Raw genomic sequence first — 25,472 nt, 5'->3', positions numbered from 1 at the left:
GCTTGTGTCCATGTGTCCTCATATAAAAGCTTATAAGCCCAAATCGTTTGATGATACGAAGCCCATTACACCTCATGAGCATTTGTCGAAATGGGGGGAAACTAAATATCCAGAAAACGCACGCTCGTCACAACATAGGCCAACTTGCAATAAGATGCAAATCTAATACAGGGTGTCCACAAAGTCGCTTTACAGTTTAATCAAAAAATATTACAAAAGTAATTGTTGAAATGCAGTATGTTCACCAGATTTGTTGCACATACGCTACAATACAGTTACAACTTACATTTTAACATTTGTTCATGAAATTGTATTAACGTTTTTCCCAACAGTCTTTTAATCAGTGGCCTGCAAAGGTGTGTGTCTGCCCGGGACACACCAGACTGGTGATGCCCCTGGAAAACCGATTGGGGGTTGCAGACGGAATTTTTCCAAATATAACGAATGCTTTTCCTGATCGAAGTACATTTGTCAACAGTGGGGTGTGGGTTACGGTTTTGTTGCCCACTTAAACCCCTTTAATCAGTATCACTGGCCCTACCTATATTATGTAGCACAGTTGTGCGTTGTTAATGTGTTTTTGTTGATTTAAGGATTAAGACGGAGAAGTTTCCACTCAAGGCCCAGATATCAAATTCACTGCCTGTCACTGTTCAGTGATTCTTAAAGTTTTTAATCACACTGCATTTGTGTATTCCACGTACCTTGTTGATGAAATACGTTCTGTTAAATAAACCCTTAAAAAAGGGTTTACGCTTCAAGAAAAGGCACAATGTGTATCATGGTGTACTGAAACAAAATCAGCTATGCAAACTCAGTAAAAGTACAGGACAAAGTATGGACTCCCATACTGAAAAGATTTAAACTCTACAAAAGTAATCATGTTCATCTTTGATTGACGCTGTGGATTGGGTTTGTGCGTGCGTGTGTGTTAGGGGGGATTTAAATGAATTTATATTGTAGTTTGCACTAGTGTAAAACTGCACTGCATAAAGCAAAATTTTTTGTTTTTGTTTTGTTTTGGATGTGTCAAGTAATCTATGAACTCAATCTCTGATGGCAAATCATGAAAATAGATAAAGGCAAATGTATTTGATTCATCTCAAATTGTCCAGAAAATATTACAGGCAATCCAACATACTATATGTAACAAACTGCAACCGCATAAGAAATCGTTTAAAAGAATGACCAAATTGAGCTACTGTACAAGATATAATTATTTATGAAACTTCATGCATAGTTGCCACATTGGAGAGTGCTGTATTTGAAAGGTTTTAATACATCCGCCAGAAAACTAATCTTGCTGCTGCGGGGTCTTTTTTATGGACCACCAACTGGTCTCAGGTGTGCGGTCATTGCTTATTATAAAACCCCTGAAGCGCATCCGAGCCAATCAAAAGTAGAGAACGGTGGGGGGGGGGCAACACTACCACCCACGTGCCCACTAGATGACGCTGCTAGACTGCACTGCCAGTCGAGCGGGGTCCCTGGCTGCTGTGCGCTCACCGCGGCCCCCCGGTGGAGTCAGCGGATTACAAACTCCGGTTAAGTGGCGCACCGCCCGCCCGCCCGTCCGCCCCCTCCTCCTCCTCCTTCCATTTTTCATCCAGAGTGAACCCAGGGAAAGGAGCGCGTCCTAGCCGCGCTTGCCCGCTGGGAATTTGAATTCGGCTCTAATACTTGGTTGTGATCGCCATCCTCGCTCAGCTCTGCAGTGTTGTGGGTGACTGAAATCCTAAAAGACAAAAGAGTGTGAGAGGACCGGGGAGATGGGCACAGCGAGGTAGGCGCCCGTGATTGTTACGTCAACAGCGGGGAAGTTCTTTGGCTTGTTCGGATCTTCTCTCCAAGTGAGTGAGTTTTGTTTGTGTGTGTGTGTGCGTGTTGAAGCTGCTGCTGCTTCACCTCCTCTACATTGTGCATGAAAAGTGTGCTGCATGCTTTTCAAAAATATTTGCAGAGTGCGTACATTGTGGACAGTGGCACCCCCCCCCCCCCAAAAAAAGGCTGGCGTTAAAAAAAAATTATGATTCTGCATATTAAATGCTGCCAATCAAATCAAAAATGCTGAAGGCAGAAATCTGTTGCATGAATAGTAAGGGAAGAGAAGCCCTGCAAGCGTGGTCAATGTCGCTTGATTCTTTGCTTCTTGTTTCTTCTCTTTCTCTCTTCTTCATTCACCCTTTCTTGCCCTCACTCCTGTAACACCCTGGTCACAGCTGAGCCCTCAGCCCTCAGCTCTAAGCACTGCGTTCTGATACCCATCCTATAGATCCATTTTTGGTGTCATGTAAGTCAGCTGAACATAATTCGGTCTCCTGTACCATAACTATTAACCTGAGTTGTGTGACACGCCACCTCTTTAATGGATGCCGCTGAAAGGCGATGCTACTGCACCTTGTCTGCTAATCAATAAGCGCCATAGCAGTGGTCCTGAGTCTTCCTGTGACCGAATCATTAATATCACAGCTGTCACCGTCGCACGTGCACCGGCGAAGGTGAATGGGCATACGCAGACACAGTCAGGGTAGAACACCGACTGATTGTCACAGTGTGGAGGTTGCGACCCATAGAGCATTGCAGAAATGTTACGCACCATTTCTGGTTTCTGTTTAAAATACACACCAATTTCAGAGCATTATTTATTTTTTCTATAAGAGATAAGTGTCAAACTAAAGGTCATGGGGCACATCCAATCCAATCATTTTGTGTGTCTTTAACAGACATTTCAAGCATTTTTTTGTCTTCCTATATCCCTTCTTATCATTAATTTAACAATTTTTCTTGCCACAATTTTCCATGAATTCAAATTTTTGTATCGGCTTGTACTGGCCTTATTTCAAGGTATCGGGTACTTGTGAAGGCTGACGATTACAGCAATCGAAACTTAAAGCAAAAAATAAATAAATCTGACATCAAACAAGTCTTCCTTACCAGTAGTTGGTAACCACGCTGGTGGTTTGGCATGTTGGCGAATCATCGTGCATCAGAAAGAAAGAAAGAAAGAAAGAAAGACCTTTGTTTACAATTATATGCCATTGTGTTAATTGAAATCTTATGGATCATATATATATATATATATATATATATATATATATATATATCATACGTTTCTATGGTTTTTCACATTCATAACTGCCCCCAGAGGGAAATCATAACTACAACAAAAGATTTGTTTGCCCCCCCCCCCCCCCCCCCCCCCCAATCTAAAATGAATTAATCCCTGGCTCAAACTGTCTCGGTCATAAAAACGTTATTAGCTGTATGGCCAATGTTTTATTGGTCATATACGTTTAAAAGAGTTTAAACGCTGGAAATTAAATAAAGCTAAAATACAGCAAAACTACACACCCTTTGCAGATGCCCGACAGACACTAATTGATAGGGAGAATGAGGCTGAGAAATACTGCCACCTATTTGAATTCTAGAGAACGTTTGTGGTTGTTGTATCATTATGTACTGATTAGTGCAGTTCATTTATGTATGTCATTGATAGTGAATTGAAAGCTGTGAATAGGAGAGTGAATGCTGGTTTTTCTATAGATGCCCTGCGATTGACTGGCGACCAGTCCAGGGTGCCCACCGGCTCTCGCCCAGTCAGCTGTGAACAGATGACCCGAGACGCTAAGGAGGATAAGTACTATGAAAATCTGTTGATGGATAAAAGCAGCACAGTGAACCAGTGGTTAGCAAGTCTGCGTCACAGTTTGAAGGGTCCTGCTTTGAATCTCAGCTTCTTTTCACGATACCTTTTATGGTAGACTATTAACTTCCTTCACTATCATTGTCATCTGCTCTTAGCTGGAATGGACAGGGACTGACAGAAACACACACATTCAATGTAGCACAATGCAAAATGCACACATAGGAACAGAGGGCACCACCTTGGTATATGTCAGGTGTATGTCACACACCTGCTCTGTGCTTCTGTCCATGTCTACATGTTTTTGAGTGCACAGCCCATTTAGCTCCACTTAGCTAAAAATAATCATCACCAACTCTCTCTCACACACACACACAAGAAACATGAATTATGGAGGATGCGGGGAGCGAGATCCAGGTCAGAGTCAGACCCAGTTCCAAGAGTTTAAAATCCCTAAGGAGGATACTACTAGACCACTGCATTAATATTCACTTTGTACCATCTAGCACATCTGCAGACCTGTGGTTATCCTTTGGGGTGAGACTAACTGGCTGGAGGCTAGCCGAGGTTTGTACATTATGGAACCACAGAGTGGGTCTGAGCATTTTGATATCTTTTATACATGTGATGCAGTGTCTTTAGCAATAAATTCATTATTGGTTTTAAACAGGTGTCAGACTGATCTGGCTTGTGAAATTGTAACGTATTCATATTTATGAGGCATTAGCGGACGTTGTTTGATGATGCTCCAATGCTTTTTTAAAAGGGAATTTTATTTTTAAAATATCATAAAGTTAGATGGTAGGATGGATACTATTCTAAATACAGTACCAAAGTGGTTCTCAAACCGTTTACACAAAGGTACCTAAAAAAAAAACACATAGCTTGCCAAGTAACACCATCATGACCAACCTTAAAATACAGAAGCATAGTAGCCTGATTGTTTTCCCCTAAAAAGTATATTTAATATTATTGTTAGCCACTGTAAGATTGTGCACAGTTTGAACATTACATTGCACTTAAATGTAAGGAAATTAAAAAACTGTAGTTGCATAATGATTCAATGAAAATATGTTGCACATAAAAGTTAAATGAAAAAGGTACCTAAATACATGTTTGAAAACACCCAGTTCTTAAAGATGAAATGCAAATGTACAAACAAATTAAATAGCACTGAACAATACTTGGGCAGCGATTCTCCACACTTTGAGAATCACTGCAGTACCAGGATAGAATGACAGAAAAGTGCTTCACTTGAAGGATAAGGCATAGATAGTTGTGGAACAATCTGTTGATTTTGAACTGGACTTCATTGATCCAGCCATTAGCGTCTCTAAGTAACACATCGTCATTTCAACATGTTCTTGCACAGCTTCAAATAATTATATTTACGCATATATATATAAATGTTAGGAAAAGCCTTCTAGAACATCCATCCATCTTCATCATCTTGTTCAGGGTCGAGTTTGAGCTGGACTGCACCCTATCCAGTCAATTACAGGGCATATAGAGACAGACAACCATTCTCACTCACATTCATCACCGTCACTGAGTGGGAACTGAACCGACACGGCCTTAAGGTGAATGTACCAGTACACCATCAGTGATCCTACCAGAACATTGAACTTTAAAGAGTTGCAGGTGTGCTGACTCTCATTTAACATGAGTTTGAATGTGGTTGGTTAAGTGAGAAAACAGCCACATCCCTAGGTATAAAAGGGTGTGCACACTTTTGCAACAACATTATCTCAAGTGTTTACTTACTTCCCCTCTTGAAAATATTTCATATCTATCTATCTATCTATCTATCTATCTATCTATCTATCTATCTATCTATCTGACTTGTGCTTAAATTACACGGACACATGTTATTCTCTCTCCCTTTCTGCTTTTAGGGCGTGATTGTGCATTCACGATGAGTAATATCTACGAGTCTGCAGAGGCCACGCTGGGCTTTATCAGCTCTCCATGCCTAACCAAAGTGGAGCTGAGAGTGGCCTGTCGGGGAATCTCAGACCGAGACGCCCTCTCCAAACCCGACCCTTGCGTGGTTTTGAAGATGCAGTCTCATGGCCAGTGGTTTGAGGTAGAGTACAGTGATGAAGAGAGAGGGAAGATGGGGTGGATAAATTGCCTGCAATTTTTAACACACTTTTTTTTTTTTTTTTAACACACTTTTCCCTCTTTACTGCTTTACTGCTTTTCTTTACTGCTTTTTCTGTCGTCAATTCTTGCAATTTCTTGTTTTTTATTGCAACGCAGTCATGTTTATACATACACTACATAATTGTATTTTAGAGTTATTCTCAGTCGCTTTGGTACATTTGTCAGATCAGAACTGAAATTCTCAATGATATTTTTTCAATCTTCACATGATGTGTGTCTTCTTGACACACATCATTGTGTCACTGTGGCAATTCCTCACTTCTTTGAACAATTTGGAAATGCTTTTGCACATCCATGCAAATGATTTTTGTATAACAATGATTGTTGTATGACAAATTATTGTTGTATAACAACATTAATTGCTTATCTCATGTTGATCAAATATATTATAATGGGCCTCTGTTGAATAGTCTGCCACCCCCCCCCCCTCCCCCCCACATCATTTAGGCATTTGTTTATCGCAGTCTTCACTTGCAAAATGGTTGAAAAAGTTGTAATAATATGTGAAGCATATTTCTATACATTTCCATTCGCCTTATTTTTCCCCAGGTGAAACTTGACTTTCTTCAATGAAGGGAAATGTGTGAAGCGTTAGATCAACCACTGATGAAGCAGTTCTCTGAAATAGCTCATCACAACAGAAGCTGTTAATTGTGATGCAGATGAGAATTTGTGGCCCAACAGCCAGGAATATCAGGTGTAGAAAGACTGCACTGTAATTCCTTCAACACTGCCACTGCATCTCCATTTTTTTCCCTGAAGAGACGATACTATGTTCACATTTCTACTTTTGTTCTGTGCACAGCGCTTTGGTGCAGCTGTGGCTGTTTTGAAAGTGCTATAAAAATAAGCTTGAGTTGAGAGTTGTTGAGTAAAAGCGTAAAAGTGAGTTTTGTCCGGTCTCTTGCAATCAATTTTCAGCGTACACTAAGGTGTAACCTTGAATTTGGACTAATTGTCATCAAAACCTCAGTTGCAGTTTCCATCAGAAGGCCCCTCCAGAGTACACCGTACTGACATATTGACAACATGACTAATCAATTTGACTGTGTTATTCGTACACAATGACACAAAGACTTGTTATTCTGTAGACTTGTTCATTGACACAGATATTTACTTTTGAGAAATAAATGAAGGATTTTGAGCAAATGAGTGTCTTTTACAGGTAATGCATGGTGTTTCGCTATTTGAGTAATGCTCGTAATGTATTGCAATAGTTGAGGATGATTCAAAAACTGTACCAAAGCGACTGAGAAAAACTGTAATGTGGACATGAAATGTTTTCGGCATTTTTGATATTGCAACTCCTTTTCTACTTTTATTTTTTCTATTCATGTTAGGGTTAAGGTAGGGGTACTCTATATATGTGGAAGATGTGTGACCTTAACTTTTTAGGAGAGAAGTATGGAGGGAAAAATGTAGGATGTCAGGGCAAAATGGATCCTCGTCATCACCTTGTCCTCTATGGGGAAAGACAGACTTATGCCCAGCGCACAGCATTCTCTTTAAATACAGTATGTGCACCCCACATGTCACCGCTTTACATAATCAGTAGCAGACAAGAACATGATGCTGCAGACACTGAGGCACATTTATGCTCACGCATGGAGCCTGCTTGGATGACCTTCACTTTGTGCCAGTGTGTGTGTGCGTGTGTGTGTAAGAGGAAGAGCATGCACAAGAGTTAACAAAAGCCCACCAGCCTCACCAGACGGATTTATGTTTCTATTCTTTTCTTCCTTCCTGGGAAGAGAACGTAAGAACAATTATATTCTATGTGTAGTCAAACAGCACGTTGATAAGTCTGCACAATGTCGTGCTGTCTAATTGTATTTGTAACGGCTGCGGTGCTGAGAAGTCGGCTGATTCACAATCGATGCACACCGACAGTGTGCTGGATATTTAATGACATCCGTTCTTTTGTACAGTTCTGAGGACCAAAAAAAAAAAACACATTACAAGTGCACCACAATAAAAACGGAACAGTTGCAATCTCCAAATTGCACCTTATTGTACATTTAGGGATACAATGGTTTATCACTAATGTGGTGCCTTTCAATTTACTGTTAGAGTCCAATAATTAAATCTATGGGTTACATTCGTGGAGACAGTCCATTCCGGTTCAGAAACTGAGTTCTGACGTACAGTACTCTTTTTGGTTATTGTCGCATCTCCACTGCACCAAAAGGCAGAAGCTTAAAAGAGACACTAAAGGAGAATGACTATGGGCTCATCAACTTTCAAAGGGACACAACAGAAAATAGATGTAAACATTGCTGTGAAATCAAAAATAAACTTCACTTTATCACATGATGTCACCCAGTATTGTGTTTGCTGCCTCCAAGTGGCCAAATATCAGTGAAATTAGGCATTTATGAACGTACAGTACAGTATCATCCTTCCAGTGTTACTGTACCTGCATGTGATAATAGTGATAATAGATAATAATGCAACACAAAACCTATGCAAAATCCTGACATGTAGCAAAAATAGTAGCGGTGGATGGCGGTTAGCACGTCTGCCTCACAGTTCTGAGGTTTGGGGTTTGAATCTTGGCTCCGGCCTCCCGGTGTGGCGTTTTCTCCGGGTACTGCGTCTTACTTCCAGATTCCAAAAACATGCATGTTTGGTGACTTGAAGATCTAAACTGTCAATAGGTGTAAGTTTGCGTATGAATTGTTGTCAGTCTACAGCAGCTGGTCTTAAACTGTTTACACCAAGTACTACCTCAAGAAATACTTAGCTCTCCAAGTACCAACATAATGACCAACATTAAAATACAATTATACAGTAGGCCTAAGTGTTCTACGAAACAGAGAACGAGGTTCTTTGAGTGCCACTGTAACATTATGCACAGTTTGAACATTAAAACTGCACTTAAATAAATAAAAAAGACATAAGTTAGATAAAATTGTACTTCCATTAAAAAAAACAAAACAGTCAAAGATTAAATGCGAATGTATTGTACTTAAAACTTAAGTGAACTCTACAACTCTACTTTTACATGAAAAGTGAAAACATGTACTGTACTGTACTGTCAACAAAAAAATCAAACAGACTGTATGCGTAGCTACAAGCTTGATTCTAATATGTTTGATTGTATGTCATGATTGAAATGTTGTAAATTATATTTGTGGGCGCCCACATACCCCAATGGTACACTTTGAGAATCATAGGTCTACAGTTTATGTGCCCTGTGATTGATTGGTAACCAGTCCATGGTCACACCAACTCCCATGACCCTATATGGGGTCAAGTGCTATAGAAAATGGATGGATGGCTCATACATGAATTTATGGTAAAACTTGGGTAATTGTGTTTGTATGTGTGCGTGTTGGAAGGTGGACCGTACAGAGGTGATCCGCAGCAGTAGCGGCCCAGTCTTCTCCAAGATCTTCCTGGTGGATTATTACTTTGAAGAGGTCCAAAGGCTTCGTTTTGAACTTCACGACATCAGCTCGGGCAACAACGGCCTCCGTGATGCTGACTTCCTCGGGGCCATGGAGTGCACCTTGGGACAGGTCGCTGTCATGATTATGTAATTGGGTGTAACAATTGTGGCATGCTACATGTGTACAATTGGAGGGGTCGGGCTTGTATCTTTTCTCGGTGAAGTGTTATGCATGAGCCAGCTAATGCGTGTACATTGCATGTGCATTAAGTGACACAAAAACATCTACTCTATATACAGGTCGCATGTACATTGTGTGCATATTCGTTAGCAAAGGGAGTACTTTGACTGTTTTGTTAACCAATCCCACGATTTTTTTTCTGAAAACAAGAAAAACAAAAATTCAACAAACGAGAAGAGTCCAGTTGCCTTGTTTTAACACGTTTTGATTACCACAACCTGGACGATTGAGAATATACACAGACATAAAGATTTTTAATTATTTTTTTAGCAAGAACATTGTTATTTTTTTATTGATATTGTGACATCATCATTTTAACACATATTTCTCAACTTCAAGCTGTATAAATGTAGTGCGTATTGGATTTGAACATATTGGGCAATGTGTATTGTGTGATGAGGGAGGGTGTGGCTTAAGGAGAGCAACATCATATATCATGGTGTGCATTGTTACAGTATTTGGCAGAATCTTTTCCTCTAGAAAATTGGGCCAAAAAAGAGATTGGACTGACTCTGAAAAGCTATAAATTGTAAAAGATCTTTCAGACGAATGCGGCACGCTTGAGATTGCACAGATTTGGGGTCATGATCACAGAACTATCAAACATTTCATTACAAAAGGTCACCCGGGTCGAAAGAAAGTGCAAGTACAAGGTGCTCAGTGCTCAAGGACATGGCCGAGGTAAGGAAGGCTGAAATCTGACCAACGTTGAACAAGACATATAAGTTAAAACATCAATAAGGGGCCAAGAAATACCTGACTGATTTTTCAAAAGGTTTATGCACTGATGAAATTAAAGTGACTAGATGGCAGGATCAGTAATCAGCACAAAGCTCAAATTCGATTTAGATGCCAGCAAGATAGAGGTGGGATTGTGTTTTTTTAGAGGACACTTTCTTCACACAGAGTTACAGAAAAAAGCCTGCATCTTTCAGGAAGAAACCATTTTTATGCAGGACAATAGTCATCATTACATCATCATTTTGGGTGCGGCATATTTTTAAGACCAATATTTTTTTTAGGGGGGCAGAAGATCGGTTTTAGGGGGGCTATGACAAAAAAAAAACTTTGCCATAAACACATTCTACCAAATAATTTGGGGAGGGCTTGAGGAGCTTTTAGGCGGGCTGCAGCCTCGGCCTCGAGACACCCCAGGGTATGATTATCTTAACACTGACTGAATTAAGCGTGATATCACATTGCATTATACACGTGCTGCATGCGCAACTGTCAGGCTCGTTCTCGCAACAGCGCAGCATGCATGACTTGAATGAGAGGCTGCATATGGAATTCAGTTCAATGATCTTTTAACTGTGTATCACACAACGGTGTCCTATTATTGCTGTGATAGGGAGGCAAACAGCTGCAGTGCTTGGAATCCCAATGGGACGTTTTTTTGCCTGAAGTCAGCTACTGTCACTAACATTATGGGATAGATGTCCTTGAGCCCTGACTTGCGGCACTGCGCTGCTTAAAACTAATTTTGTTCAGAAATGTGCCTTATGTTACAGTATGTGAATTTGGCTACTTACCTCCTGTACGAGTATCCAATGGGATAAAATAGAGAATTTAAAGGGGTTCGGTGCTTTGCTCAAGGACACATTAGCTGGGAAGTGAACTGGCGCCTTTCCAGTCACCATGCAGTCTTTTTCCATAATACCACAATTAAAAGTGTGGTGATCCCTTCTTAACGATAGTGCAATCAATATTTAAATGTGTGCTTTATTTATGAGTTGTGCTCATTAAACAAGGGCAATTAGAGGTAAAAATAGGGAATGCACTCATTAAGAAGACTGATGACCTAAACTGATCCTCAGGAAATGCCAGCTAAGCAGGTTAAATTCCGTTTTTGCCACAAACACAACAAAAATATAAAATGTGTGTTTGCAGATGACCTGGACAGCACAAAGATGGGAGATTTACAAAAGCGAAGGGAGACTTGGATTACTGACACATGAGAAGAGGATTTTTTAAAGTGTTAGCCAGTGGTTTACTGGAATTGGATAACATAAAGCCAACAGCATTTTCAATAAAAGTCTTATAAAGAGCTTTGGTTCATAATAGTCACATAGTGCTTTATGTTGGTGCAGCGGAAAAACACCACAGGAACTGACCTGCTTGGAAAGGCTTTGGGAACATTGTGTCACAATGTAGTAACATTGTTTATCGAACACTACTTTTGGATTAGTTGTTATAATATTCTTTTTGCAACCTGCCGGCCATTAAGAAGCACGAGTGAGGCCTTGAGATATAAATTCAATTCATTTCCTAACCGTGTTTATAACTCGGAACACTCACATCTTAAATCACCTCTCCCCATTGAAATGAATGGAAATGCCATTAATTTGTTCCAACCTCCTCCCACCCCAAAAAAACAACCAAAATGTCTGTAGTTTTGAAAAATAGCAGTCTGTATTAGTTAAGTAGAATTTAAAGAATTAGTTTTACAACCAGCGGCACGGTGGACGACTGGTTAGTGCATCTGCCTCACAGTTCTGCGGCCTGGGGTTCAATCCCCGGCCCCGACTGTGTGGAGTTTGCGTGTTCTCCCTGTGTGGGTTTTCTCTGGGCACTCTGGTTTCCTCCGACATTCCAAAACATGTGTTCCTTTTTATTATTATTTTTTTATTTGTTCACTACGCCAAACTGCTGTTTGTTGTGAATTGAGCTGAGTTGAGTTCACTGCCACCATACAGCGCTAGTATCTCTAATTCTTCTCAAAGTCTAAACAAAAACTGGCTCACATCTCCAAAAACCCGTAAGCCGGGTCACTCCTATCTCAAGGCACTGCTGTACTGTTGTATGTTTTGCAAGGCTAATCAAATTTATTTGGAATCACATCCAAATGTGATGAGGCATGGCTATTTTAACTAACCAACTCCACCAATAAGGGCAGTAGGCAGCACATTTTCGTATGCTGTCATCCCCTGTACTGATGTTCTCTCTTTATTTTATGTACTGGTTTCAGATTGTCTCACAAAGAAAACTCACCAAAGCCCTTCTCAAACAGGGAAATACTGCTGGAAAGTCTTCCATCATGGTATAACAAATCAGCCCAACACATTGGCACTCACATCACCTCTTGCATTCAGCCAACTCGATGACAATTAACGTGATAAAGTTGCATGTTCAGTGTGATCAGTGGCTCACTTCCATCTCTTTTCCTCTCATCTAATTTTTCTTCTTCTCGCTCTCTCGACTCAAAAGGTGACGGCGGAGGAGCTGTCTGGTAATGACGACTACGTTGAACTCTCCTTCAGTGCTCGTAAGCTAGACGACAAGGTTTGTACGAGTGCGTGGGCACTTTGAATGACACAAACTGCTAGTTTCCGCTTTAAGATAGCACTTCATGTTCACGTGCGCTGAGAGTCAGGTGTGTGTGTCAGCTTAGGTGACGGGGTGTGATGGCTTTTCCTCTGCAATACAGTACATGGAAATTCAATGTGGAATGAAATGAGGCCCGCTGAGATATTCAGGCACTCTAAATAACACCAACTATCTCAGGCACAGAGATAACTATATTAATTTTCAGGCTTCCCGTGCATGCACACAGGCACAGTCATGAATGTCTAATCCAAACAGGTTGTGCCTTAGGGGAACTGTGGAAGTCACCAAGGGAGAGGTGGACAATTTAGAGTGGGACACTAGGAAGAGACAAGGGTGAAATAATGATTTATTTTGTGTGAATGATTTATGGTGATGCCTCATAGATTTACTTTCCCTCTGAAGGACTTCTTCAGCAAGTCAGATCCTTTCCTGGAGATTTTTAGAATAAATGATGATGGAAGCGAGTCTCTTGTACATCGAACAGAGGTAATTACAGTACATGCTCACATACGGAGGTATATCCAGTGAGCATTAAGAGTCTTATTTATGTTTGTTTGTTTGTTTTTTTCATATTCGTTCAGACGGTCATGAATAACTTGAGCCCCGTTTGGAAATCCTTCAAAGTTTCCTTGAACACTCTTTGCAGTGGAGACCAGGAAAGGGAGCTAAAGGTGAGTCTGCAATGGTTATCATTTATGGCAGGTCTTTACAATTTCCGGCACCATTTTAGTCATTCTGTTTTCACAAGCTTTTTATAACAGTTTTGTACAAAAGTGGGACCAGTTGTGTCACAATGGATCTTACACCATCCTCGTAAAACCATAAAACAGCCTGTTAACTGGGAAATGGATGGACAAATACTGCACTCTCTTTTCTCTCTCTTTTTCACCATTTGAACTTGTATTTTTGGGCAACTGTTAAGCTACATAGCAAAGTTATGGGGAGTTGGGTACATGTTGTTTGTGGCTAGAGTAGCCAAAAACTGTACACAAGTAGGAGGACGGTTAATTTGGATTAATACAATTCAAGTAAAAGTAAAAATTAGTCATTTAAATAATTACTTGAGTGAGAGAAATTAAGAGTTCGGTGAATAAACTACTTAAGTATTTAGTAACTAGTGAGTAAATTCTGATTTTTTTTTTTTTTTTTTAAATTGCACATAAATGTCAAATCGACAAAAATATAAAATAGGAATATGCAAATAAAACAAATTCTCAACAATATCACTTTAAAACTATATATATATATATATATATTTTTTTTTAAATAAATAACATAAACTACCACGCCGGCACGGTGCAATATTGCAGTTCAAATCCTGGCCCTCGCCTTTGTGGAGTTTGCATGTTCTCCCCGTGCCTGCGTGGGTTTTCTCCGGGCACTCCGGTTTCCTCCTACATCCCAAAAACGTACTTGGTAGGTTGATTGAGGACTCTAAATTGCCCGTAGATGTGAATGTGAGTGCGAATGGTTGTTTGTTTCTATGTACATGGATATATACTTATATATTCCTGAACCGGCTGGCGACCGGTTCAGGAAGTACCCTGCCTCGCGCCCGAAGATTGCTGGGATAGGCTCCAGCAGCCCACGAACCTAGTGAGGAGAAGCGGTCAAGAAAATGGATGGATTGATAAACTACCACACTAATTAATTGGTCTTAAATAAACCATCTTTGTTTACACACATGAAACAGCACTATAAGTTCACTCAGAGATGAAAAATTATATATAATTTGATTATATTGAACTTCATCAGCAATACTGATATCTATTTGATAATTAAAAAACAACGCAAGTTCTGCCAATTTACATCTGAATCTGTGTGATTGCTGTGCATACATTGCATACGTTTACACAGCGTATGATATAGCTTTTTTTTTTCAGGGTCTTTTTTGATACAAATATCTGTACTTCTACTTTAGCACACTGTGTGTGGACTTTTGCCACCTCTGTCTACAACCGTGTATTTCACAATTGTTTTGTCTATTTCACTACAAGTCTGCGTTTGTCATTCGTTCTTTCAAATTAATTTGACATATTTATTTTTGTGTCTTTGAAATTAGTTTCTTCAGGTTTCTGAAGAACGTATATATATATTGATATAGATATATATATCTATATCTATATATATATCTATATATATATCCATCCATCCATCCATTTTCTGAGCCGCTTATCCTCACAAGGGTCTCGGGATATATATATATATATATATATATATATATATATATATATACAAAACCCCAATTCACACGTTCCAAAAAAGCTGGGACAGGGTCATGTTTACCGCTGTTTTACATCACATTTTCTTTTAACAACATTCAATAAACGTTTGGGAATTGAGGACACCAATTGTTGAAGCTTTGTAGGTGGAATTCTTTCCAATTCTTGCTTGATGTACAGCTTGAATGACTGAGCAATTCAGGAAAGCTCCTTCTATACCCAATCATGGCACCCACCTGTTACCAATTAGTTTGTTCACCTGTGGGATGTTCCAAACGCGTGTTTGATGAGCATTCGTCAACTTTATTAGTCTTTTTTGCCACCTATCCCAGCTTTTTTGGAACGTGTTGCAGCCATAAAATTCGAAGTTAATGATTATTTGCTAAAAACAATCAAGCTTATCAGTTTGAACATTACATATATTGTCTTTGTAGTGTATTCAATTAATATAGGTTGAAGATGATTTGCAAATCATTGTATTCTGTTTTTATATATGTTTAACACAACGCCCCAACTTCATTGAAATTGGGGTTGTATAATACATGTCTATGTGTGTTTGTGTGCGTGCGTACGTGTGTGTTTGTGTGTGTGTGGTGTAATACCTATTGTCTCCTGCCAGGGGTTGACTTCAGGTCATCTTCACAATTTCTTGGTGTCACTGTGTTATTTAAAGAACAGGAGCAGGTGTGACAGCGCTGAAATAGCTAAACTTTCACCTTTGCTTGCCAGAATAGATTTGTGTAAATGAGTGTGAGTATGGAGCCCTGCACATCGACTTAGAACGGTATCCTTTTTTTTCCATGAATAAACATGATCTTGATCATCAAATATTCAGAGGCGTCTTAACTCTGCATGGATCTTGACAGCAAGAAGAAAGGGCTAACACACACACATACATGCCATCGGCAATGGATTCCTGGGCTACCTGTTTGAAACATACAGGGCGGTATAGTGAGAAATGGCAGGGCACATATTTCTATCTTCCCACCGCCTCCTTCTCACGAGGCTGATAAATGACCAATGCATAAATTCATCACCCTTATCGTGCATATATATATATATTTTATACACATCTCTGCATAACCTCCCATCTGTCTGTTGATCTCTGCCTCTATTCAGCAGTAAGGATTCAGTGAATGAAACCAGGCTTTGTCATTTTTCCCCCCTAACCCTGTTGCGCTGCTGAAGTGGAAACGAGGTTGCACAGTGAACACACAAACACACACTTACACACAAATTACATCCAAGTACCTGGTCACGAACGCAATCCCCCTAACATAACACTTTGGGTTCAGCCACTTGCCAGTTAGAGTGGGAGATGGGGAAATAAGAGGATTACCAGTAGTTGATGTTTCTAATCAGGCTTTGCTGAATTGGTTGTGATTGCTAGTTGTTAGGGTAACCTCAACCTCAGAGGTCACATCGTTCTTCAACTGAATGACAATCCAAAGCCTCTCTTTGTGTTCGTGTTTTGTGTATTGATTTTTAAAACAACCCCAGACAGCCTTACAATCGTTGCCTGTAGCCCCTTTAAAATTAAAGAACGGTGTAGTTTTGTTGCGCGTGCTGTGGCCCGCTGACTCTCACATTTTCTTGGGAATTGCAACCATTTATCTTGTTCAGGGGCTCCTTTGGGAGCTCACATAAGGGACACACAAACATCACGCACAAACACAAAACACGGTGTGTCTTAGGCCACATCTCTCTCAGCATCCTCAGATTAATATTTCACCGCTCCATTGCCCCCCACCAACACCTCGTTATCAATCATTCAGCATGGCATTTCCCGTGTGCGTGCATGTGTATTCATTCAAGTGTTGCAGCAGGTGCACTTTAGATGAAGGTTCTGTGTCTGTTTCAGTGCACTGTTTGGGACTGGGACTCTAATGGAAAGCATGATTTTATTGGGGAGTTTCAGACCACATTCAAGGAGATGAGGGCAGAGCAGGAGGGCAAGCAGGTGAGAAAATAAATGCACCGTTGCAGAAAAGCAGCTTCACACTATTCCCGTGTTGATTGGTCAAAAGTTGGGATGTTGGGTGAGGTGTAATCAAAACAGCCAGCAACGTGAATGATGTTCACCAAATATTTAATTGAATACAATATGAGTTTAACGGCTGTACAATATTGTAAAACATTGTTTCCCACCGTGTTACACTTCTGACACACAAAATAGCTTACATTTGTACATTGTCTTGCTGTGAGGAGCAACAGTAGTCGCTTTCCTAAAAAGAAAAAAACAACAACAGCTGTCAGCCAGTGCACAGTATGCTTCATGCCTTTTTGGCATGAAGGATGACTTCACAGATGTGCAAATTACCCATAATGCCATGGGCACTGACACAACCCCATATCATCACCAATCCAGGCTGCTGAACTCTGCTCTGACAGCAATCTGTGTGCATCTTGTTCCTTCATAGTGTGAAGGACACAATGTCCATGAGTTTAAAAAAAAAAAAAAAAAAAAACACATTTTCCAGACCGTCTCAGATCAATTCAGGGACACGGAAGTTGTTTTAGAATTTTCCCTTTACTTGAATGTACACAGTTTGTTAGTGTAGAAATCAGGTGTGTTTACTTACAGTTATGTTTTTAAATGTTTCAGGGTCAAGCTAATGAACTCCTTTTTATACAGTTAGTCTTTAGCCTGATGCCTAATATACAGTCATTTCATTTGCAATATCTTTCATTTCACTGTTGTAATGAGTAAAGAAATGTTATTTCACCTTGTTGGTTTTTGAGTTTTCAAAAATCAATCTTGCTTACCATTGTTGTGCAAATTAAAATAAGGAACTTTATTTAGTAACCCTGTTTATCCCACAAAGACATATTACACAACTTTAACCCACTACATAATATTCTTATATTAGATATTGGTCGACATGGCAATTAACAGTTGCATATACAGTATCTTTGTTTATTTCAAAAAGATGCAACTGACACAATGTTAAAAATGCTGCAATATGCCTTCTAAAACCTGCGTGTATAAAGCTACAACACTCTCCTTCATGTGTCATAAAAGTGTGATTGAACGAGGATATTATTGACACGGGGCACTAAAGTGTGGTGTTATATTGTTTTACTTTTTTAAAGTCAGTTTACCTTGGAGTATAAAAAAAAAATGCAGTTAGTCTCAGTTGAGGATTATTGGCCCAAATGAATGAGCCTGAAGATAAATCGGTCAGGCTCAAGTTGCAAGTGTCAATATTAGTCTGATCCATTAAAATAATATGCCTATTGTTAGTTTTAATATTCATATCTCTATTGTCTTCATACTATTATGTATTTGACACTTTTCCTATTTATGCATACCATCCTTTTCTGCTTAGATGTTGCACTGTATAATCTGAATGTTTTATAATATTTAACTAATTTGGCCAGATTCAGTGGGAGTGCATCAACCCTAAATACCAGATAAAAAAGAAGAATTACAGAAACTCTGGTGTCGTCTTTCTTAACCACTGTAAGGTAAAGTATAAGCCCCCGTGCGTACTGCTAACATCCAATTAATATCTGTAAATTGATCTACTGTATTAACCTCATTAGGAATTTCTTCCAGCATCAGTTACACATTTACAATCCAATGCAATACACTTGTGTCCATACAAAGATGATAATGCTTAGTTTTGTCTGACGCTGTTAGTTTAATTTAACAATGCTGTCTTTTTTTAAATGTAGTTATTGTTTGCAATGGTTTGGCATCCTGCTAAGCGGAGCAAAGTATTACAAATACAGTACCTGTGTATGATGAAATGCAGTTCTATACCGCTGCAATCTACAACCACAACAATAAACATACTGTATCGCTGGATTAATAACCTTTTTAATGTTACAAGCTATGGCATTAAAGGCTGGAATATTTTTTGCGGGTGTAAACTGTCACTTTTACTGCCCTATCCAGCAAATGCATAAACGCTGCTCGGTTACAACTTTCATCAACTTTCCGCATAATAATCAAGAGTTTATTTTTCCTCAAACATATTTCCCATGACAGATCATCAAAATGTATTCGTTCTTGGATTATATCATGGGAGGCTGTCAAATCCAGTTCACAGTAAGTTCCGTCAAGTCTAATCTTCACCAAATGTAAAGTTATTATCTGCCTTTGCCCACTCGTACTCTGGGAGCGCTTTATATTGTGTGTCCCAGGTGGCAATAGACTTCACAGCATCCAATGGGGATCCTCGAAACAGCTGTTCCCTTCATTACATCCATCCCTACCAGCCCAATGAGTATCTCAAAGCTTTAGTGGCCGTGGGGGAGATCTGCCAAGACTATGACAGGTAGAGCGAGTGCTCCGACCATCACCATTCACCTTATTTGGAGAGACACACACACATACACACACACTCATTAATTCTTACTCCTTTCATCTTATTTTCTCTTTCTTGTCTGTTCAATGAATCATGGGTCTCTCCAGCGATAAAATGTTCCCAGCTTTTGGTTTTGGAGCTTTAATACCGCCTGACTTCAAGGTAGGAGGTGTGCGTGCATGTGTGTGGGTGTGCGCGCAGGTTTTGTTCCAGATGAAAGGCAAACGTATGTGTGTAGTTGTAAATTCTGTAAATCCTGTGCCGTAGCAGTAAGGCCCTGTGTTCTCTGTCCGCATGAAGGTGTCACATGATTTCGCCGTGAACTTTGATGAAGACAATCCCGAATGTGCTGGTGAGATGTGCAAACACACATACTTGGAGTTTCTTTTTCGATCGTCTTGACTCGTTCACATTCATGCATCACAGGATGGCAATAGCTCTACAGTATCACTTTTTATCACTCTCAGACAGTCAGAGCCATTTTTCTCCTGTATCGCACATGCAAGCACACACACATCCAGTCGGGAGATTTGTCACTACGCTGCGCAACTATGTCAAGCTACAAGACACAGAGAGAAATAACACTAATCTGTATGTGTGAAATGGCCTTCTGTTCTGTTCTCTGCACATTGTTGCTTTCTTGCTGTGAACTTAGATGTGCCATGTTTGGTTTGTGTGTATTATGATGGCATTTTGAAAACAACGGTCCCGTCACCCTGTAGTGTGGTGAGATCGCATGAACGTGATTCTCTTAGCAAATACTTTCCCAAGAACAAGACCTTTGTTGCGTTGATATCAGTGCAATGTATTTGCTTGTATTTGTGTTGTAGGAATCCAAGGTGTGGTTGAGGCCTACCAAAATTGCCTTCCTAAGATTCAGCTATATGGGCCCACCAATATCGCCCCAATCATCCAGAAAGTAGCCTCGTCTGCCTCTGAGGAGATGCACACCAAAGAGGCCATGGTGAGAGAGAGAGCGAGAGAGAGAGAGAGAGACAGAGAGAGAGAGAGAAAACTTGCAGGGACATGTTCTTTTCTTTCCTTTTCATATAATTCATATTCATCATGGCATAACAATAATGTCAACGTGTGAAAGATGGAGGAGGGACTACTGTATATATGAAGAATTTGTTGCAAATGGTAATGAAAGGATTTATTAATTTAAAAATGTATCTGCGCCTTTATATTGCTCCAGGATAAGAATGAGGTTTTACTCAAATTAGATTGACAAGAAACTACTTTTGACCTTTTATAATATAACTGTTTGCCAACATGAACCTGAGTTGAAATGGATGCTACACACCTCACTATACAGCAGTAGAACCAATGTTAATCATAGTAACTTAAAAGTTGAAAGAAAAGAAGATGATACTTTTATATAATCCTTAAAAACATCTTGAGATAGGAGTTCGATTCATTCCGTGACCACGTTTGCAACTCAAAGCAATCATCTCTCAAATCATCTTTCCCCTTTGAAATGGATGGAAATGCCATTAGTCAGTTCCAGCCTTCCCAGAAACCCAACAAAATCGTTGGCAATGTGTTTTTATCCAGAAACATTGCCCTCTATAATTCTGCACTTCATAGAAACATCCAGTAATGACATACAGTAATTAAATCGAATGTAAAGAAATGTAAAAGTTGTTGGCAACTATTTGACTTACTTGCAGGCACTTGCCAATTACAGGTTAGGCGAAGCTACTTGCTGCCGCTTTTGGTGGCTCGCCCGTGTACGTGTGTATTTGAACAGGAACTATGCAAATTCAGCAATTTTGACTATGAAATAAACTATTGAATTCAAAAAGATAATCAATATAAAGCGCAGACCATAGGAGTCAAATTTAAAAGAATTGCATTTAATCATTGTTTATTTACTCTGCCTCCCTTGATGTCCCTGCTCTAACTGCTTCCTCCCCTTTTTTTTTTTTTTTTTTTTTATTGCACATGCCTCTCCACATCCTCCCCTTTCTTGACCTCAACATTCTCCCCTCCCGTGTGCTGCCGTAGGAATATTTCATCCTACTCATTCTGACAGATGGCGTCATCACCGACATGGCCGACACGCGGGAGGCCATCGTGCACGCCTCCCATCTACCAATGTCCGTCATCATCGTCGGCGTGGGCAACGCGGACTTCACAGACATGCAAATTTTGGACGGCGACGATGGCATCCTGCGGTCTCCCAAGGGCGAGCCCGTCCTCCGTGACATCGTCCAGTTCGTCCCCTTTAAGGATTTCAAGCATGTGGGTGGCTATGGCAATCGAGATGATGAAATATAACAAGTACAAGTCTGGAATGTCTTTCTATGCGGAGATCTGCCAACAGTAAGAATGCAGCAGAGCTAACTTTTCGAGTGAGATTTCTGTCGTTTAACAACAAGATTAGAGTAATTGTTCACTGTGTCTGTAGAACACTATCTTGTCATACAACAGACAAATAATAAGAACGAAAACATTCCATTTCAATTTCTACAACTTTCCACTTACTCTCAGAAAGCATGATGGCCAAATCTGGTGTGCGGGTATAATCAGCACATCACTGATCCGTCTGTGTATATTTGTGTGTGCGTGTGTGTACACAGTGGCATTGATGTAGTCAGGTTTTGACAGAGCCGTTTGGCTGGATTTGTTACGCCAAGTTTGCTCTTTGGCAGGTTGAGAAATCAACCGATTACGATCTAACCAAACAGAAAAGTGTGTCCGGCGGATGTGTGTGTTTGTGTGAAGATAGATGGGGACTCAATAAAAGTGGGTGTAGGGAGACATGAACTTGAACATATTGATAAAACGATGTGCAGGTAGTAGAACAGTGAGTGAGCAGGTGAAGGAGTGGTTTGTCGGCGGGTTGGTGTTTTGGTGGAGGAGCGGGTCAACAAGAGTGGAGCTAATGACAAAAGGGAGCAAGGGACTGTGTGACAGAGGTGGAGCAGTGATTTTCTGCTCCGTCGTTTCTTTTCAGAGGGGATTAAGAGGAGCGGGCAAGTGTGTGACAGGCAGAGTTGGATGTATCAGGTAGGAAGGAGCAGAGCACCAGTGGGGATGGAAATTAGAGGAAGAGGAGGCGGAGGGGGCAGAGCGTACTTTGATGGTGCATTGTTTCAGGGAATTACGATGAGATAGAGAGCAAGCGACTGACTTGGAGGGTTTTGTGTCTGTTGGATGTGTGCAAGGTGAAAAGCTAAGGATGTTGAAAACTTTTGTCTTTAGTCATTTACAGCAGTGCCTTGAGATACAAGTGACCCGACTTGCAAGTTTTCTTGTGATACGAGCCGTCATACGGGTGATTTGTTTTTTTGCTTTGACTTGTGCGCAAAGAATTTTGATCTTGATCTGTGATTTAATCATAAAGCGCGTATGCGTATTTAAACAACCACCGTGCCGTTAAGCAACGGATATTTGAACGCAAACGGAGCAACATGTATCCAGAAAATATAACAATACCCACGGGTATATATACTTTCTCCGCTGCGAAGAGCAACAAGTATTACGGCAGCTTACTGAGGAGCCGAGACCTGCTCGATGTACAATATATCGGTATGTCTGCATTATACTGCCTCCAGGTGGCCAAGGAGTGAGAAGGATCAGCACAGTGTCCATTGAAGTGAAGCAAATAATGTGGCAAAAACTGTTAAACTTCTTCACGTTTTGGATTTACTGTATGTTTGTATTATGCACAACAGCATAGAGGGCTATTTTACGAATTGTAGTGTGTGTCATAACAGGGAACTTGAATTCAAACATATACCAGCCCATATCTTGATTTGAAACAAAGACCAGATGTTATGCAAATTCAGGTACATTTCTAGCCTGCAATGGGCATCCCTCAGTCCCAAGCTCACAGTTTTACTGCAGGGCTAGTGATTCTATTCATCATAAGTCTTTCTTTGTTCACAAATAAGATGACTTATTGAAAGCACTCTTCATCACTGATGGCGTCGTGGTTCACTGCCCTGACGTCCGTGCAGGCAGTGTGGGTTGCGTTCCGACACAGTGACAGCGTGAATGTGAGTTTGACTGCTTTTCCGACTCTAAATGTTGCCCCGTGATTGACTGGCGACCTGTCCAGGGTGTGGTCTCCCTTTTGCCCGAAAACAGCTGGGAGAGGTTCCGGCTCACCTGCGACCCTAATGAGGACAAGAGCCATAGGCAATGAATGGATGGGTACAGCACTTTTTCACAAAATAAACCAAAGGGGAAAAATAATATGTATATAATTGAAATTGGCCAATGTGGAGAGGGAGCCAATGGAATAGTGATTAGCACATCACAGCCTCACAGTTCAAGTGCTTTAAGTGTGAGTCTGCACATACAGTAACTTCTGTGTATAATCTTCCTGTCAGCTGAAATTCTCATTTTTATGCACTTGACACCTCTTGTGAAGGTTGCTCCTTCTTTTGGACTAAGTGTTGAAGAAAATGAAGAAGAAGAAGACATAAGACATCTGTGCAGAGTATCTCTGAAGTTCTGTCTAAATTTGAGGCATATTTTCACCCAAGTTTGCGTTTAAATTCCAAACTATTTGACCTAAGTGCACGGCAGTCAACTGTGTTGCCAAAATCATCAATAACCAGAGACGGCAGAAGTACTCACACTCTGTTCTTAAGTAGAAGTACAGATACTTGTGTTAAAAAAAAAAGGACTGGCAAAATTATGGGTATTGATTTGACTCCTTTTCTAAAGTAAAAGTAAAAACACAGAGACTATGAAATGTACTTAAGAAAAAAATATATCCAAATGATACAATACCCATTTTGATAACTTGGTGTTATGGTCCCCGATGCAAAAAGGACGGAAACGGCATAAACTTCAACTGGGGGTGGCATTAAACAGCTTGGACCCTCTTGTTTAAGGAATTGTTTACTAATTGCCAAACTGCTGCTTATTGTGAAGTGAGCTGAACTAAGTTCACTGTCACCATGCAGCGCTTCTGTTTCAGGTTTGCACTCACAAGTGAAAACAAAAAAAAATCGTTTGAATGATGGCTCATATCTTGAAAAACTCACTCATATCTCAAGGCCCCACAGTCCAGATACCTGGAAAATCAACTAGAAATTCTCCCAATGTCAAGCACTTATCTATGAACTATTTATAAGACCGTAATAAGAGTTCCCTTACCGTAAAGTGGTTCCCACTTTATGCCAACCAAGACCCAGAGGACCACATGTCGAAGTCCTTGGGTTCCGCGTATAAGCTTGTCTGATCATGTCAGTCTCACTGTGCTCAGCCTATGACAGCATGAGAGGCTCAACAGAGAGTTCCAGCCTGCAAGAGTCACGCATGGCTAGTAATGCGCAAGTCTTGATGTATTCAGCTTTCTCCTCTCTCTGTGTCTGTCTCTTTATTGGCAGGCATCCCCAGCTGCCCTGGCAAAGAGTGTTCTGGCAGAAGTCCCAAACCAGGTGGTGGATTACTATAACGCTAAAGGCATCAAACCCAAGTGTATGTCGGACTATGAGTCAACAAGGACCTTCAGTCCCTGACAATGGACTGGCTATACTATATACACGTTTACACTAAAATACAAATGTGCATTGCTTACCTACACACACATGCACAGCGCTTCATGTAAATACATAGACAATTGTCTAGCTCAGAGAAATAGCTTGTTCTGGTGAACCAGTTTGAACCCCATCAATGACTATTGCATGTTTGGCCATGATGGCATTACCTGGGAATTATTACTTGTATATCTTACAGATGTTTATAGAAATGAGTCTACTGAACCAGCATGCAGACCTCAGCCTACCTAAAGAAATGACACTATACCTTATTTATATAACTAGCAGGTGCATAGCTCACACATATGTGATGAATATATTCTGAGAACTAGCATTGCACTTTGTATTTACATGAATATTAGTTTCCTTGTTAGTATTTTTGCATAACGGCATGCATAATTCTGCTAGCAAATCCCCTGTAGATGCTTGCTGGTTATGGAATAAAGTATCTCTGTCATTTCAATGACATTCTGGGCTGTTTTTTTTCTACAGAATGGTTTTTGGGGGCATAAATAACTGAATAATTGTAATAATTTCTTAATAACCTTCCTAAATTGTAAAGAGTTTTGCAGGGATAGATAGGTGTGTGTTGTAGACACAAATCTGTGAACTGTTTTTCCCTGTAAACCGCATGTTGATGATAATAAAGGCATTTTGCTTTTGTCATTTTG

The 25,472-nt window shown here is 40.2% G+C and overlaps 1 protein-coding gene across 3 annotated transcripts; it reads left to right on the top strand.

Annotated features, from left to right (window-relative positions):
- Window positions 1-1,616: 1,616 nt before the first annotated feature.
- cpne4b (copine IVb) lies at window positions 1,617-25,472 on the top strand. Of its 3 annotated transcripts, none has more exons than XM_061665469.1 (16): window positions 1,617-1,850; window positions 5,539-5,729; window positions 9,151-9,330; window positions 12,410-12,481; window positions 12,649-12,723; window positions 13,171-13,254; window positions 13,350-13,439; window positions 16,852-16,950; window positions 18,372-18,458; window positions 18,985-19,044; window positions 19,140-19,273; window positions 19,411-19,465; window positions 19,604-19,655; window positions 20,134-20,267; window positions 21,311-21,547; window positions 24,652-25,472. In XM_061665469.1, the coding sequence occupies exons 2-16, from the start codon at window positions 5,559-5,561 to the stop codon at window positions 24,781-24,783; spliced, it is 1,662 nt and encodes a 553-aa protein (XP_061521453.1). In that variant the 5' UTR covers window positions 1,617-1,850; window positions 5,539-5,558; the 3' UTR covers window positions 24,784-25,472. The 3 variants fall into 3 exon arrangements, with proteins under 3 accessions (XP_061521453.1, XP_061521454.1, XP_061521455.1); XM_061665470.1 differs by having other exon boundaries at window positions 1,617-1,854; XM_061665471.1 differs by lacking the exon at window positions 18,372-18,458.

The sequence above is a fragment of the Phycodurus eques genome, chromosome 20 (assembly GCF_024500275.1).
Source record: "Phycodurus eques isolate BA_2022a chromosome 20, UOR_Pequ_1.1, whole genome shotgun sequence".
NCBI classification, from domain to species: domain Eukaryota; kingdom Metazoa; phylum Chordata; class Actinopteri; order Syngnathiformes; family Syngnathidae; genus Phycodurus; species Phycodurus eques.
Note: the sequence above shows the minus strand (reverse complement) of the source record. Positions and strands in the feature narration are given on the sequence as shown.

What these genes read in the sequence shown, in the direction of transcription:
- cpne4b (XM_061665469.1), top strand. Translation starts at nt 5,559, where the DNA reads ATGAGTAATATCTACGAGTCTGCAGAGGCCACGCTGGGCTTTATCAGC. An exon ending in ACCAGGAAAGGGAGCTAAAG is followed by an intron (nt 13,440 to 16,851) that starts GTGAGTCTGCAA and finishes TGTCTGTTTCAG; the next exon opens with TGCACTGTTTGGGACTGGGA. An exon ending in AGACAATCCCGAATGTGCTG is followed by an intron (nt 19,656 to 20,133) that starts GTGAGATGTGCA and finishes TTTGTGTTGTAG; the next exon opens with GAATCCAAGGTGTGGTTGAG.